Genomic DNA, 18,100 nt, shown 5'->3' with positions numbered 1-18,100 from the left:
TAATTAATGGAAGCATATTAATGCTTACGCCAGCAAAAATTTTGTCCAATAATTAGGAAAAGTCCAATTTGATTCATAAGCCAAAATAGGGAACCTTCAAAATGGCTTTTACTAAAATAAACAAAGTCAAAGATGAATACTTTTACTACCCTGACTCAAAAGACTTTAAGTATGTATTAGAATTTTCCAGCTTTGAATCATTGATCCGTACAGCCACTCCAAACACATGACAGGTGAAAGTTTTTGAAATTATAAACTCAAAGGCGACAAGCAAACTGCTTGAGAATTCACCTAATCTGACCTCAATTTGGATTAAACAAATAATTTTCTCACAAATCTGGTGTTGACAAGCTAAGAAAATAAATGCTTTATAAGCGTTCAAGAATTCTACTGTTATAAAGCCGTATTTTAATGTTTTTATTTCTCTGTTTGCTTTCGAGTTTTTTTTTTGTCTAATCTGCCCTCTAGCGGTACGAATTCTTTGCCGAATATTATTGCTATCTGACTATGCGGTCGGATCATCAAGTACTCGGTGTTTAACGTTATGAAGAGTCATGTGTGTAAGTGCAAGTGTATAGGGTCACGTCAAATCACCGGATCATCGCTCTGATTCTCTGGGATTCTGATGACCAATGAATTGTTTGGTATGTTTCGTTCAAAAATAATATCTCCAATTTTTCGAAAATTTTCCACCATTTTGTAAAAGTGTGGCAACCGCATGAAGTGAGGAAATATCCTTGACATGAAGATGAAATTTGAATGAGATGAAACGTGAAAACATTTTAAAAATTGATGAAACATTTTGTGAAACTAGAAACTTGACAACACATTATTGGGTTATGGTTTCAAAATACTCATTCTGGTAAAATTCCATTTTCTTTTCGTTTCAAGAGTAAAACGAGAGAAACGATGCTTAATTCGAAAAAAATAATAGAAACTCAACAACAGAAATCTTGAATGAAATACATAATTTATGCCGGAAAATTACGTAATTTCCCCAAACTGCCAAAAAATGTTTTTGCCAATTATGGAAAAATATTTCGCCACTAGGGAAAAAATGGTTTGCCATTTTCCAACGCGCACGTCATTCATTGGGATATAGCATATTTCGTTTATGTTCAGCAGGCTGCCAAAATCGTCTATTTTCACGTTGGAGTTGTGAAAAATATCGTCTATAACTTGTGAGCAATAACGGTTCTGAGTTTGCGTGAAATCCGTACTCACTGAGAATCGTCACTTTTGCCCACTCGTTGCACAATATACTATTTCCCAACACCTGTTAAGGAAACATTAATTTGAGAAACGACGCAGGTGTCACTGACAGTACGTAAAATTGTGGGGTTAGGTAGCTTACGCTGAATGACGCAGTGCGCAAAATTGAGTTATTCGAAAGTGAGTTGCAAATCAAAAAAAAAAGAACCCTGCTGCATAAAATCAAACACTTCAGAAGTTATAGTTTCAAGTGTTCAGGTTCCTGGATCATAGTTTATTACTTAAACTTCGTCATAAGAGTCGTTGATATTCTTCATCGAAACTTATATATAAAAAATGTAGTAATTATACGTATGTGAGAGTTCTTTCCTCCGAGAACGACGTCAACTAAATCAATGCCTCCCGACTATGTAGAGTTTATTCAGCTCACTTGCTTAAAGTTTCAAATGGACAAAGGTCAGGCAGACCATGATACCAAAGAGTCAAAATCACGAATAATCCGAACTTCGGAAGTTACCAGATTCGGAATTTTTGAACTTTCAGAAATTCGCAAAATCCTGTACGAAATGTTTCGAATTCTTTCAAATTCTCCAAAGATGTCAAAGATTTTGGAGATTTCAAGAAGATTAGGATTTCACAAGCTTGTCTTGAAATCTCCGAAATCTTTGAAATCGCATAAAATCCCTAAAATCCAATGAATTAATCTTCTAAAAACCTGTGAAATCTTTCGGCTTTTCGAAAATTTTTGAAATTGTGTGAAATCTTTTGAAATCGGGCAATTTTGAAATGTGGTGTTTTACAGACAAACTGATGAGTGTTTAACCCCTCTGTCGCGTTGGATCAGGGTACAAATGATAAAAGAGTCGTACTATAAGTGTGTACACTGCACGTTACAGTCTCATGCTCATGCTATGGCCTTCTTCTTTACTACAGCTGTATCTTATCCGATCGGTTACATAGTGCAAATTCGAAAATGCTCTGCCTTGTTGCTTTACCAGTTTACGTGATCACTTGTAGAAAGTTACTATAACCAATTTGTTATTAAAAGGAAATACAATGCCAGCGCTATGGAGGATTCATTTGATATAATCATATTAATCATCCGTCAAGCTCATTCTTCGAGCAGTTGCTTATTCCCAGTACCCTGCAACAATACAGCTCATCAGTCACAATACCAACAAAAACACACACTTTGTTAGATCCCTGCATGGCGGCTGATTGCAACAAATTGGTCTCCTACGGACGATCAAGTAGGTCATGCTTTATGAATTTCTTTCCCGCGAACATACCATGAGTTAGGTGGATCGAATCGTTCTTTACCTGGTCCAATTAAGTGTTTCGTCACTCCAGGGCTTCCGAAGAATCGAAGGTTTTCTATGTTTTCGTGCATTTTTAGTTGGTTAAGTTTTTGGAATACGGAAATTTACGAACTCATCAGGAGTTTTGATGTATAGCAATGCATACGGCGTACCATTTTTCATATTTCCAAGGATCTGTTGGCTGGCATGTATGCACTTCAACTTATTTATTTTCAATTTATAGTACATAGTTTTTCGCCAATAATTCTAGTGCAACAAAAGAAAGCTCTAATAGAAAAAACAAACCCGCTCATTGTTACAGATTTGAGCAAGAGGGTAGAATAGATGGAATTGATACTGACAAACGATTAAAGCTAAGAAAAAATATAAATTTTATACTCGGAATCTCATGATTACAAAAATTTCTAAATTTTCGAAAAAATTCCTCCTCGATATTTCAAGACCGCACTTGTGATCGCTCAGAAAGTTAGCATTTTCCTTTTTTGTCTACAAATTATCGATGTTGCCGTAAAAGTTTCCATACGAATTAAGCAAGTTTGAAAATCTGAAGCGGACATTGACCTTCATATCTTCCATCAATATTAATACACGTTAAGGGGATGCTATACTCGATTTCGACGTGGACTTGCAATAGATGAGCCCTAAATGACGGTTGGTCGCCCTGGCAAACAGTCGCTCTCGGCTTGTAGTGCGTGCGTATTAAATTTGACCAGACGACGAGACGTGTAGCCGTTAGGAATTCACTCTGCATACTGTGGTGATAATAAATGGAAATATTCAACGGTTTTCTTGTTCGAGTATCTGCAATGAAGAAAATTAAATTGTATGTGATTGGAAGGGATGATTTTCTGTATCGTTAATATTAGTAAACTGTTCCTATCTTTCGCATACTTTTAAACTTTTTGCTAATGAAAACAATTATTAGAGCTCTGAAAAAAACATGAGATAGCCAAATAATGGCTACCTTTCTTCGCCGAAATATCGCTTTGATTTGTAGGGTACATCATGTATCGACTTAATACTAACAATTAGCAACGGTATTGCTCTTTTATATCACGACATATTTAGTAGCGAGTGACTCGTTTTTTTAAGTTGATTACTACGAAAATACAACACTTTCAACAACTGTTTTTCAGTCAAGAATTTTTATGTGTTAGAAGCAAATACAGAGTCGTGACTAAGTAATTTAGCACTAACGAATTAGCCTGGATCAGCCGATCGTTTTATGTGAATAATGCGAATAAGTAGGAATAGGAAGCTCTGTAGATGCGAACAACTAAAAGCTATAAGCTCCGTCTGATGAAACTTGTCGCAATTTATGGGTGACCAGCGAATGAATGAAATACGTCACCTACAAGCTGGTGTCACGACCTTAATATGTTGTAGCTGTAATGGCTATAATACATCGCAAACTCGTATACGCAGCTCTCCCCTCTTTTTACGAACCAATACCACACTGTGGTCTTACTCTCATCATGTCCAAAGAGGAAAAAAAAATTTCGGCCTGAATTATATATATTCATTCCACATCCTTAAATATACGTTTTACTGTCTATTCCTTTTGCACTTGTGGAAATATAAATGATTTTATGGAGGGTTTATTCCAGATAGAAAACTACTGGTCCCACATATGTGTGCAAATGAGTTCAATTTATCAATGGGCCATTAATTGTTCACATAAAGCTCTTCGAGTTAATTAATTTTAATAGCAATTCTTTGTTGGACGTTTATTGAAGTTCGTTAGTCTATCTTTATGTAACGTTTTACGACTGCAACTTTGAAAAATAGAAGCATAGATTTGCACGAAGAAAGTGAAAGTATTCCCGCATCACTTTCAAATTCAGTAGACCACACTTTAATAAATAAATCGCAGCTTTTGAATAATTACGATATCATAGGATTCGCAACATGCTTTTCACTGATTGCGGTAAAAATTTGGCAAGATAAAGAAAAGTATTATGAATGGATAAGATTAGTTGTTGTTTCTTTTAAATCTTGCCGTGACTGTATCAATACAGACATTTATTGGTCCAACAAATTATTTTTACTGTGTAATAACATAGATATTTCGGTAGAATGAATTGTATCGACAGAATATTTGAATCGATTCACCAATTTTCAGGTAATCTTTTAGATTAAATTTTGATCATCTAAATAAGATTGCATGCCTGCAGATGGTAATGGTGACTGATTATTCTTCATCTGCTTACCCGTCTCTTACCTCAGGGCGACCGCCCCTGCGTAATCAAATGCTGGCTTTTGTTTTTGATGAAAAACGTTAATAACAGCATGTACTTTTAGCAATTGCGATCGATTGAGATTGACAACAAAATGACAACCAAAGTAAAATTTACCCGCATATTACGGAAAACTTATGGTACTTTACCGTTCCACCTGGTTACGTAGTTCATATATCTGTCGTCCGAACTAATTCATCTTAGGTTTTTGAAATATAACCACAACACGTGACAGAGATTTCTTACTGAGGAACAAACTGTTATCCGGGTATAAATATGTTATAGCCGACGCAAGATAACAATTCATCCTATTTTCCTTTCTTTCCTTTTTCAGAATAGATATCAAAAACTCAATTTTATTATTTGCATTCACTTAGTATATCCCTCCGAGGTATTAATAAATAATCAATCAGCAAGGATTATACACTGTATTCATTTCCCAATTTCTCCAATGTGAACGCAATGCTTTGGCCAATTTTGTTCAAATTCCATTAATTACATTGTTAATGATAACGATAAATACTGAGCAGCCGATAAGGTCGATAAAAAGGAACTATCACCTACCCTTAACATAATAAATAATCTTTTGTTTATATAAAAGATGTAAAACTATTGAGTAAACTTCCATAGATGCAACCTCAAACCAACAATCACATCGATCCTGTGCAGTAAATTTCCATTGTTTCGATTATCGTGATCGACAGCACAACAGTTTGTAAAATAAAATGGTCGAAGGATGTTAGAACCCCATTTATTTCCAACAGGCAGAAAGCTGAGGCTCTGCTGAAGCCCAACTGCCTCTTTATGGTGACTCCAGCCGACGTCTTCTGACCAAGGAGGCACTTGAGCTTTTCTTGCACCTAAATCTAGACGTACTTTATTTCCTAAATGTAAACATAGCTAAGCCTAAACCCAAAAAGATGCTCTCTGTGCAAGACTGTGCCATCAGAGACACTCTCGTAAATATCCTACAAATGATCCGATGCCTGTTCAACGTTTTTTCAAAAGGAAGATCTGTATACATGCGAGAATTCACTGTGTCTGTAGACTTACTGTTTGAATACCGAATTTCATAGGAAGAACTATCTTTCAAAATATTTCATCCTGTTGACTCAAATCGTAAATGTAATTAATAAACTCTTATGCTGAATTAATAAGTTATTCAACCACAATATAGGCAATTGACCATTATATATCAGAAATTGATTTTGTAAGTTTAATTGGAGAATATTGACCATGTACCATAAGTATTATTTATAGTCGGGTAATAAACTTAGAAAAAAAAAAACAAATAATCACAATCGATATAATTCAGTAGTTATTTCAATTACCCGTGCATAACAATAACACTACGGTACAAATAAAAAATAGTTAAGTACCATCTTTAAAATTTCCTTTTTATTTATTTATACTTATCCCTTAATAAGAATATATACATATTTTTTTCCAAAACGTACCAGTTTTTCGGTACCAAGGAAATACTTTTCTTCTCCTTATTATTATATGTAATTATAATAGATTTGATGCTCTTGAATGGAAATATAGTAATAAAAACAGTATGTACCACTTATACGTTGCATGTAATGTTCTTTTTAATAAAACGTTATTTTTGCTTATAAATTATAATCAAACACTAATGATAGCAACAGTGTTTATATTATTTAAAGAAGAAAAGTTGTAAAGTTAAAATATTTAAATAATAAAATCGTCAGAAACTCTATCCACTGTTATCTATACAGCATAACACAGAAATAACCACTAGACTACTTTTTAACGTACTGCGGGACATGAAGTCACAACGAGAACTGCACAGGCGCATGCATAGGTGTAAAATGACGTTAGGCGACATCTTTTTTTCACTGTGCATCCGTTCAAACTAGCTTTGTATGTACAGATACTATTTGAATAGATTAAAGTTGTGTAAATATAAAAACAAAACACAATAATTCAGAATTTTGAACAATAAAAAAAATCATATGCAATATATACGTGACAGCAAAAAAAGAGAAGCAGATATTAGATAGATTCGGCACATTAAAACCTTCGTATCTATAATATTATTTTTTTTTAACTATGATTTTGTTGCAGACCTGTGTAATTGTAATTGTGACACGACTCGGAGATTGCGTCTCATGCTCGGCAATAGTTCATCGATCGATCGGAAATTACTGATAATTCGGATTAATCGTAATTTCACTTATCCGTAGGTTCTTCGGTTCCGAGTAGCCCGGTTAGTTTGGGGTCTAGTCTACTGTATTTGTAAAATGTGGGTCTACGGAAACTAAAAAAGGAGCACGAACTCCACGTAAACAAATAGCTGCCTGAAATAAAATGCCACCAGTGTTCCGTATGCGCCGAAGACAGTGTTAAACCTTTCTTCGAATCGCATTGCAAAATCATTTATTAGTCGATCTTAAGCATCCCTGAAACCAATAACACTTCGGTACAAAAGGAACACTGGCGACGCTAGATGTACAAAAAATAAACCTGATATGAACAATTATTGTGACAAGTTTTATCGATTCACCCATTTGAGTTCGTGCTCCGCGCGTAGTCTCCGTGTGTGGGTGGTTAAAAAAGTTATTGGTGGTCGCCTAAAAAACAGGGAGTAAGAGGGGAGGAGACCGTTCTCCATGCAGCAAAACCTGCGTTGATTTTTAGCTCTTTTTAGCACTCACAGTACTGATGCACAATGTATGGTCGACTAACGGTGGCGGCGTGGGGGTTTCTTTACAATCCATTCAAATTTTGGACTGTGACAGTTTGTGCGCATTGACACGTTGCGAAAGATTTTGCCAATGTTGTCGTCTTTTTTTTATATTCACTGCACGCACCACGTTTTAGAAGCGTCAGGCATTAACATGGTTGATATTACGAAACACAACAAACTAACAATTTGACAATCGGAGCGGACAACAACAACTGTCATGGCTGCTGCAGCTCCCGCACGCCAAGTCACGTAATGCGTTGTCAGAGCCACGGCAAGCGCTGAAAAGATACAGATTATATGTTGCTCATCCACACATCCGTGTATGTGACACACGCTATTTTTTCCAACACCTGTGAACGAAAGCTTAATTTACGGAGCGAATGAATGTAATATAGTCATTTAAAAGAAACAGATCAAAGGCAATTAAAAGGTCCAAAGGCATAGGCCCAGTTGAAACTTCAAAATCAACTGCGCATGCGCCAAATAATTCAATCTCATTTGTCGACGAAATCTTCCCGCAGCCATACTTTTGTCTGCGATGCAAGGGGCCAACGTACACAAAATGTGTACGTTTGAATTTTCAAAGAGCATAAGCATTAAATCCCGACCGTTCTTTGAAGAATCAACTTTCCGATCTTATAAACAGTGCTACCCAAACCTTTCCGAGTCACTACCTGAATTATTTAAGATTCTAACCTCGAAAATTCATATCAACTACATCGCCGACAGAAAAAGTTTGACACCTGAAAACTCGGGATCGCCAGCCTGCACGAACAGACGATAAAACTCAAATTTCAAGAAATTGTCCCGGTATACAGGTCTGGAAACGAAGCCTCATTTCAATGAAGCCGTGTGACTCTGTTACGAGCATCACTATTCCTTTCGCTCATCGCCACATGCGTCGCTGCGGTCTAGTAGTGTCTTGCACCCACGGTGTTCTGTGCTCCCCTCTACCCTTTGCTACGTTATTATTTTCCACGCATGTGCCTCGTTCAGGAGAGTGAGAGACAGCAGAAACTACTCTGCCCTTGCCACACACTACAAAGCAGCAATGCCACGTAGCGGCGAAAAATGTAAAAATATTTGTATCGGCTACGGGTGCCTATCATTTTATAGTCGTTTTCAGAACTGTACATAAGTCCGTGAGCCCAACTCAGCTCCCTGACACTGGACTAGATTCGCTTATAACAGGATGTCCGCCTTACTGTCCCCTGACTCTACTTGCACTGGTCACCTGCTCTGTCCCCTATGCCTCCCAACCGCCCCAAATCTACTCATCAGTTGTTTCTAACCTTCATATAACCAATAGGGATCTGGTATTGCGAGCAGGTGACTCTACTGACGCTACGTAGTGTCGGGGGACCATGACACGGGCAGGGTACACCCAAGAATTGCAATGTCTGGGGTCTGGCCCAACTCCGCGAAACCTAACCTAAACGCGCAAACTTCAAATTGAACTCAACTCAATGACATCACTGGTCGTGCGTACAGTCCGTAATAGTCCAGGGCATTTAGATCAAAATCAGCCGGAATAAAGAAATTTTTGGAGACAGCAGATATCGAGATGCGGTTTTCTGCATTGTGTTCATGAAGGTCCCAGGAAAACAGTCTATATCGTCTGGTGGGGCCATTTTTCGAAAAATGCATTCTGGGCCAATAAATGCATTTTGCAATTACATAATTACTTGCAATATTATGAGAACGACTGCAAACTCGGAAAAATCGCTCGGAAATCGTTACTCCGGGATTTTTGGGGATGCTGAATTCAATTCTGGCGTTAGAATTATCCGGGGGCGTTCAGGGGAGACTCTGCGGGGGCGCCCGGGGGAGGGGGGGGGGGGGGGGGGGTGATTGGGGGGAAAGTGCAGCGTCCATAAAAATAAACGAAAATCGTTACTCGTGGGTTTTCGAGAATGACGAATTCAACTCTGGCATTAGAATTATCGGGGGGTATAAATTACAAACATTTTAATTTAATCTTGAATCATATTACACATATTAAAAATTATTAGAAATTCTAGTCCTATATTTTTTCTCTCCAGTCAATACAAAAAATTTCTGTTCACGCAGGTACCCGCGGTAACGATACTGTACTCTCTTGATAGTTTTGGCGCCTTTTTCGAATCCAGTTTTCAGGCAGGAAAGATTTCCGAACCAATTTTTTTTATAATATGTGTAATATGATTCAATATTAAATTAAAATTCTTATAATTTATACCCCTGGATAATTCTAATGCCAGAGTTGAATTTTGCATACCCAAAAACCCCCGAGTAACGATTTTCGTCTGTTTTCACGGACGCTGCAATTTTTCCCCCAATCACCCCCCGGGCACCCCCGCAGAGCCACCCCCGAACGCCCCCGGATAATTCTAACACCAGAATTGAATTCAGCATCCCCAAAAACCCCGGAGTAACGATTTCCGAGCGATTTTTCCGAGTTTGCAGTCGTTCTCATAATATTGCAAGTAATTATGTAATTGCAAAATGCATTTATTGGCCCAGAATGCATTTTTCGAAAAATGGCCCCACCAGACGATATAGACTGTTTTCCTGGGACCTTCATGAACACAATGCAGAAAACCGCATCTCGATATCTGCTGTCTCCAAAAATTTCCGATTTATTTCCTATCTTCCCTGGACTATAAGTAAAATGAAGTTATCAGAAAGTGCGCTTGCAACAAGACAGTATGAGTGTGTAAAATTGAGAATTTCACTCAACCGCATGTGCTAATGTCGTTTACCACTTAGTCCAGTCGGAATTTACATGAGTTCTATTCAATAGCCGTGCCAAATCGCCAATTTTTTTGTAGGTAGTTTGGACCTCAAAGAATATAGTGTGAAATTCGCGGAATCGCGAAATGACGACTTTCGGCCGAAAAAATTATTTAAATAAACAAATATCACTATTTTCATGTTATTATCTTTGGAATGAGATTTATCGAAAAATGTTTTCTACAAAAACATGTGCGCCGTAATGAAATCTACAAAATAAGTCCCATGCAAAAATCACGTAGAATTATTAGTTTGGCGGTAAATCACTGTTAAACTATTGTGTATTGTAAAACTACGTGATTTAAAAAAAAAAAAAATTTCACGACAATTTATATGGGATGGGAAATTGTTAACTAATCCGCGCGAGGCTTGGAGAATAACAATTTTCATGAGCATCTTCGAATTCGTGTGAAAAAACTACGTGAAATCAAAAAAAAAAAAATTTGTTTACGACATTTATAAGGGTGATATGAAAATAGTTAACTAAGCCGCGCGAGAGGAGCCGCGGGGCGAGACGCAGGCCATGATCTACCATGAGATTAATGCTCAAAACTGTTTCTATAATATCAAATATTGTGCCTAACACTATTACGAATGCCCGCGAACTTGAATTTCGCGAAAATGTTGATTTAAACAGTAACAAATTAAACAAACGTAAAAATGATTGTATCTCGATTGTAATAATGATATTGAGACGTTTTTTTTCTAATTACGCGTCTCGCTAAGACCTATGAGAATCTTGAAGAACATTTTAAATGACTTAAACATTTAAGGCGTAACTTCTATTTGTTTATAAGCTAAAATTTTATATCCTCGAAAAACATGGTTTTTTTTTGAAAACCTATTCTTTTCAGTTTAATCCTGAATGTACATGCTGAAAAGAATCACCCTGATTTTTTTTTCACCTTCTCGGCCTTGTGGAACAAGTGCTATATCGACACGCCGGATTTACGAAAATCGGTCATTATTGCTAAATTATATAACATGGCTGGACAAAACTTACCGATATCTCTTCAGGACAGTTTTTTTAGGTGGTGGATGAGTTTCAGAACAGTACTTTATAAATAAACCGCGTAAATACAATAATAAATTTTTTGAAAAATTGTTGCTCAACAATGATTTACCGCCAAACTAATAATTCTACGTAATTTTTGCATGGGACTTATTTTGTAGATTTCATTACGGCGCACATTTTTTGTAGAAAACATTTTTCGATAAATCTCATTCCAAAGATAATAACATGAAAATAGTGACATTTGTTTATTTAAATAATTTTTTCGGCCAAAAGTCGTCATTTCGCGATTCCGCGAATTTCACACTATATTCTTTGAGGTCCAAACTACCTACAAAAAAATAGGCGATTTGACACGGCTGTTGAATAGAACTCATGTAAATTCACGTAAATTCCGACTAGACTAACTCTCGTTCAGAAAAGTGCACTTTATGTACGCTGTGCTGGGTTCGGATATTCAATTGTCCAATAATGTATTGGAAAGACAGTATATTGTGTGACAAGGGACGAAAGTTGGCGATTGCGATGGATGTGAAGTCCATCGAAGAGGTGGACTGGTGCGCCTAGTCGAAGAGAGGTTGGCAATCGCACGACTTGCCATCTTTGCTCCGAATCACACAGGATAGTTTTTATAACAAGCGAATGAAAAGTGGTGGTGATATGCGTGGTAGTTTTGCGGAATGCAAGTGCTCAATTTCTTCCCTCTAGGGACGAAAGTGAAGTAATTGGGGATTGCACGTGCGCGCACCTATCTTTGCAACACTGACTATGAGATAAAATTGGCTACTTTTATTGAGTGGGGGTCAAAACTTGGAAGGGTCAATATTTAGAATAACCGATACATACATCGAAATTTGAATTGTTCAAAATCTTGATTTTCGTTGTTTTATTTTGGCATGTTCGAAATTTCGATATATCGGCCATTCTAAATATTGACCCTTCCAAGTTTTGACCCCTACCCTTTTCGTCACGCTCAACTGCTACGCAAAGCCCCAGTTTTCATACAAGTGTGTTAAAAAGTATTTTCTAACTTTTATAATTGGTATGTTTTATTTCAAGTGCGCAGAACGCCAATGTACAGTATTAATAATCGTGTTGAATAAATAATTTTTATCCTGTAGTGAAACCGAGTATATGTAGCTCATAATACATGAGAATCGTGAAAACAATAATTCACACTACTTCGTCCTTAGATATACCTTCAAACTCTTACATGTAACGATGTGACAGTAAGATACAAAATTGGCGAAAATACATACGTACAATGTACACAGTAAATAAAAAACAACCGTTAATCAGTGAGAAAAGAATCAGTTTATATTCAAAGTATGAAGTAGCTACACGAAAATACATCCGCGACCACTTGACTAGAGATGAAAATAATGATGATAACACGCATATTTTATCCATCACAGGTCTTGCTACATGTCAAAAATGAATTTAGTTTGCAGGACACGTGACATATGCCCCTTTGTCATAAACCAACACACAATTTTCGCCAAAAGAAATCAGAACCGTTTAACCCGTTAGCAGTCAGGTGTGAATGACATTTTCGTGCCACTTTTGTGTTGGAAAAAACACTGCATACATTTATTCTATAATTCAGCGACCATTGAAATTGATGTAGTAAAAAAGTAAAAATGTTTCTTAAATGCTCACATACGTGTCATGACACAAAAGTGGCACGACTTTTTTTTCTCCCCATGTGTGTCACTTACAGTCAAGGGGTTAATTAAACTTAAATTATGCCCGCAACAGCACATATATACGGTAACCCTCGAATTCCGTAATGGCGTATAATTACGTTTTCAAATACATATTCTCGTTACTATAGCTACTATTATAAAACTAATTAGTATGATCCAGCGTATAGGAATAAAAAGTCATGTCGTTCTAAATCAGATCGAAAATCAATCTCAAAGGTTCATATTTGTTACTATTGCAAACTTTTTCAAAATTTGACGAAATTTGTCACAGTCAGCGCGATTCGACATGTAATGCCAAACAAAAAACTTTTGTTTCATGCAAAAACAAAGTCAGGAAATGTATTCCTACGAGTGATAATTCAACAACAGGAATACATTTTTTGGCATTATTAGAGCTTTTTATGGAAATTTGTATTCGGCATCACTTGTAGAATTGCGCTGACTGTGATATTTTCGGATTAGTAATGTGTAGGCGTTTATAAGAGTCAAAATAAATTAAAATTAACGCAGTCGGTAAAGATTGATTATAGCATTCTCGCAAGGATGAATTCGCCGTGCCGTCTATGTCAAAAGTTAAGAAAAGCAAAGAAAATCGTTTAACAAACCTCTAGAAATGTTATTTATGCCAAAAATAATAAACACTAATGAAACCACATTTCTGGACTATGAAATAAAAGCAAATCTGAGGAAATTCAAATAAAACCACCTATAATACCTGTAATTTCAGAAAAGGTTTTATAATTAAAAAGTCCAAAATGATTCTCTGGTTCTTTTTATTTGAATTTAATGTTTTCGAATAAATTTGTTAGCTGTAGAGATAGCTTGCAAAAAATTTTGCAAATGGTTATTTCCAGAGCGGATAAAAATAGATTAGTGCCAATACGGCACAGCAGATGTTAGTCAACAATTACATTAATCGGCGCGGTTTGGCAATACTATATAGTAAGACTCTTCCTAAAGGTTTTCAATTAATTTATGGGGATTTACTTAGCGAGTAAACTGAGCTCAAAAACATTCGAGTCGGGTCAAAAACACTAGGATTTCATTATTCAGAATTCTCTAATTACATAAAACTTTTCTCAAATCGTCGGTATCTTATCGTTAGTATGTATTATTCGAATCAGCTTTGAATCATTTTTGTCGCGTAGTATAGAAACGTTATTCTAGTCGATTTCACCATCATGAGCACAAATATCATTACTGTAGATTTTTTCGACGGTTGTTCCCTGTCCTAACTTTTGATTCAGACGTCCAGCTGATTCATTCTTATTGTTAACGATATGTAACAATCTTACGCAGACCCTCGATGACCGAATAATTTTTGAACTGTGCGTGCACTTGTGCCGTAAATATTGCATGAAAGTAGTGCTGTGTCATACATGGTACGATTCGACTCCTAGTTACCTCCAGAATCTGGGAAAATTTGTCAACCGTGCCGATACCATTGCCTTCCAAATGTGCGTATACATACAATGCAAACCTGACTCGGTTGGTAAGAGTTACTGCTGTAACGAAAAATCGTAAATAAAAAAACAGACAAGAAGAACATGCGAAAGGCGAGGTCGAGGGAAAAATTGACTGATCGAACGAAGCAGCTCGCTTCTTCGCAGCATCTCGGTTCCCATTTGTCGCAAAGTTAACGCATTGATTGAAAACCGACAACGTGCCGAGTCAAACGCAGTTCTACAGCGATTGGCGACCGCAAAGAAGATCGAATCGTGCATTGTCGTGCATCGAGTGCAGAAGCCGCCGCGCTGGGGGGATTGGTCGGATTGGTCCGTTTCGCGCGTTCCGTCGTCCAGCGAAATGATGACTCGAGTCGAGACTGTCAGGCTAGTCGCTCGCGGCGCGTCTCGGCCGCCAGTCGTAGTTAAAAGTGGTCGCGATGGCCGCCGCCGGATTCGTTCGTGGTGTCATCCGCCTTGCGAGGGGGTTTGTTGCCAAAGTGGTGATACTATCGATACTCGCGGCCCCAATCGGGGCGCAGAAGAGCTTCCCGATGAAGATGCGCGACATAAACGAGGACTTCGACCGTCAGCTGGACGAGATAATGGCCTCCGAGGCTGCGGTTACCTACTCGACGATAAACACAACGGGGACGGCCTACGCCGCCTCGACCAAGTTCAACCCGAAGGGAATGGGTCAGCTGTACAACGTGACGAACATGTTCATCGACCTCATACAGAGCAAGCAGGCCTACCCCGAGGGTGAGTCGCACGATCCGCGCGTTCAGTTCCCTTCGCAACCCCTGCAGACGCTCGGATACGCCCTCGAAGGGCGGCGGGCGTAAAAATGGCTGGATTGTTGGTAAACAAGATAGCTGTCAAGAGGCCCGACGAAGCGGTTGTCCGTTGTCAGTCGCGGAAACGCGTCGTTCGCTGTCTTCGGTAGCTGCGTTCTCTTCCTCTCTTTACTATTCCTCTTCCTTTGTTCCTGTGATTTCGCCACTTTTTTTTAATCCTCACCGCCTCCTAGCCTCGGCTGCAACCTGTTCACGTATTGATTTTAACCCCGTGCATGTATAGCAGGGCCATACGCGCGCATGGAAGTGAATCTATACGCGTATGGATGCGCCTCGGTGAAGCTTGTTTTCAACCAGTTTGTCCTCGTCGTGTGTATGGGTGGGCATGTACCTCTTACACGCAGGGAGCGAAATCTCTCTTCTAACGGTTTCTGAAAACGGTTGATTTATCGTCGTACCGACGACTGTTACCGGGACCCAGATGGTAAAAACAGAATTATGAAATAACGGTTTCGGATAATTGGACGTTGCGTATGTGCAGCTTCGGGGTCAGTCGGCTGGAATTCAGCTCGATTGAAAATCGACGTGCCGAATTGTTACAGTAATGGACACCTTCTGCGAGGAGAGTTCAATTATTCTAGAGATGATAACGGCACTCTCTGTTTGTAAATGAAACCCAAAACAGCAAAAGATGTCACCTATTCAGCTGTTCGGTTGACGATCAATAAAGGTGATACGCGTAGGTTTTAAATCACGAAAAATACACCTTATTTCGAAAATACGTCAGTATTACTGAGAGTGTGTTGCAGTTGATCGATAGAGAATTTGCAGAAAAACCGACAACTCCTGATTCATTTCAGTTGAATAAAGGATGTGGTTGTGGCATTTCAGACATAATAATTTTTCTCTCTACAGCTTCGTCACAATCAATTGAGTATTTTCTGAATTTATAGGGAATATTGTTCTCACGGAATTACAATCCGGTCTCTTTGTTACAATGAGGCTGAAAGCTCGTAACGATAATATAACGAAATACACATAGAGATGGAAAATTATTATTTTGCAAATTTAGAGTGATTTTCGAGTAATTAAGTTTGCAATAGATTTCATTCGATATTGAAATATTTTTTAATATACTTCATATTCCGTATGAAATTGTGTTCATAAAATGAATGTTTATTTCCATAGTTTTTTAACCCTGAAAAGAAATCAATATAACATGGCACGTCAGTTATGCAAATGTGTAGGAGGTTTTTTTTTTTGTATTGTAATCAGATATTCATAAGGTTTTTAAATTTTCAAGTTGAAGTGCGTGCCTTAATAATTACGCGACTGACTCTAATTCAATACCGTCGACAAAGCGAAAATTGTTACACAGCCTTTTATAGGATTCCGTTTGTTAGCGTTTCCTCCGTTGCTCGAGCATGACGAATTAGTCAGGGTTGAACGAGAGTCGATCTATCGGCATCCTAGCTGCTTTCAGGGTCGAACAAAAAGGAGTAGAAAAACAGGAAAATGACGATGCAGGAACGCTAGCATTTCTACTTGGCTCACTTTGCCTAACAATTCATTACTACCAGGGCTACTTCTTTTTGTCATGCATACATAATATGTACTATATTCGGTTCCTTCACTCTGCAGGAATATACTAACCAAAATAATTATAGACGCTTTTTGTCAAACTTTTCTCGTTCACTATACGTATGCACATGTTAATAAACGATCGTTGAGAAGATTATTGTTCAATGGCCTTGTCCAAAATTTGAACGGTGAAAATTTCTCCGCAGCAGAGTTTGCTCCAACAAAGCTGCTTTTTATTACCACAAAAAAAGAACTTGGAGACAAAAGTTGGAACTCACAAAAAAGACATACAATTCCCTGATGTTGTTACAATAGTATCTTTTTTTTTTAATTCCATACGTGCATATACATAACATCACTTTTACATACTCGTATACGAGTATAACGCATCTGTCTATAATTTATACGTTTATACCTATAACGTATTTTCACACGTGTATAAAACATTTTAGCAATAAAACAAAGTTCAATGGATTTTAGAGTTCATTGATTTTAAGTATTGTTGATTGATCCAATTTCGGTGAGCTCTCACCATCGATACTATAATAATTAGACGATAGCAATATCATTATAAATAACTAGGTAACAAAGTATATTTTTTGCTCATATTTTACTTCGAAGTTACGATTAAAAAGAAAGGCGTGTCTGAGCAGTAAAATAGGAAAAAATTACCACAGAAATGAGTCATGTTAACCGAATGAATCATGGGAAATTTTTTCTGAGAGCTGAAGAATACCGTAAGCTATCGCGACAAACTTTTGTTGCTCGTATAATTATATAGTCGTTATACAAAACATGAGATGTAAGAGGAAAGGCTTAAATTTTATAATATAGCATGTATTGTATGCACAGCTTTCGAACGATAACATATACTAACACATATGGATGTCAACAGTTTTCCGTATCATCTCTATCGAAGACAATCGCTTTTTTTCATATTTTTACGCACCTACAGTCGCTACGCTGATAACATTGAGAAAAATTTCATTTGCTCTGATTACTAGAATTTATTAAAATCACGTTAATATCGTTATTGTAACGATGCATGTTTAGAAAAAAATCTTGACTTCGCACCTCTCGGAATTTCTGAAATTTAGTAAACCATGATGAATAAAATTTACCCATATTTTGCAAAGCCAACTCCTTGAAATTGATTCTAAAAGTGGGCAATAATGATTTTTTTTCTGACGTTTCGTTTCGTTACGTTAATGTTACTAACTTCAGCCTCATCATCAATATTTCCGATAAAATTGTATATCGTTACAATAACGGTTTGAATATTGCTGAGATTACAGGAAAATTTTTACAC

At 37.3% G+C, this 18,100-nt stretch overlaps 1 protein-coding gene across 8 annotated transcripts in view; it reads left to right on the top strand.

Moving 5' to 3' along the window:
- Window positions 1–14,805: 14,805 nt before the first annotated feature.
- Window positions 14,806–18,100, top strand: part of LOC124178973 (prominin-like protein) — a 56,079-nt gene continuing 52,784 nt past the window's right edge. For all 8 annotated transcript variants that reach the window (XR_006869931.1, XM_046562857.1, XM_046562856.1 and 5 more), the window contains exon 1: window positions 14,806–15,175. Coding sequence is in view for 7 of the 8 variants with exons in the window: in XM_046562857.1 (XP_046418813.1) it covers window positions 14,854–15,175 (322 nt within the window). In the remaining variant the exon portion in view is untranslated. The remainder of the gene's footprint in view (window positions 15,176–18,100) is intronic.

This window comes from Neodiprion fabricii, chromosome 3, assembly GCF_021155785.1.
Source record: "Neodiprion fabricii isolate iyNeoFabr1 chromosome 3, iyNeoFabr1.1, whole genome shotgun sequence".
NCBI lineage: Eukaryota > Metazoa > Arthropoda > Insecta > Hymenoptera > Diprionidae > Neodiprion > Neodiprion fabricii.
Note: the sequence above shows the minus strand (reverse complement) of the source record. Positions and strands in the feature narration are given on the sequence as shown.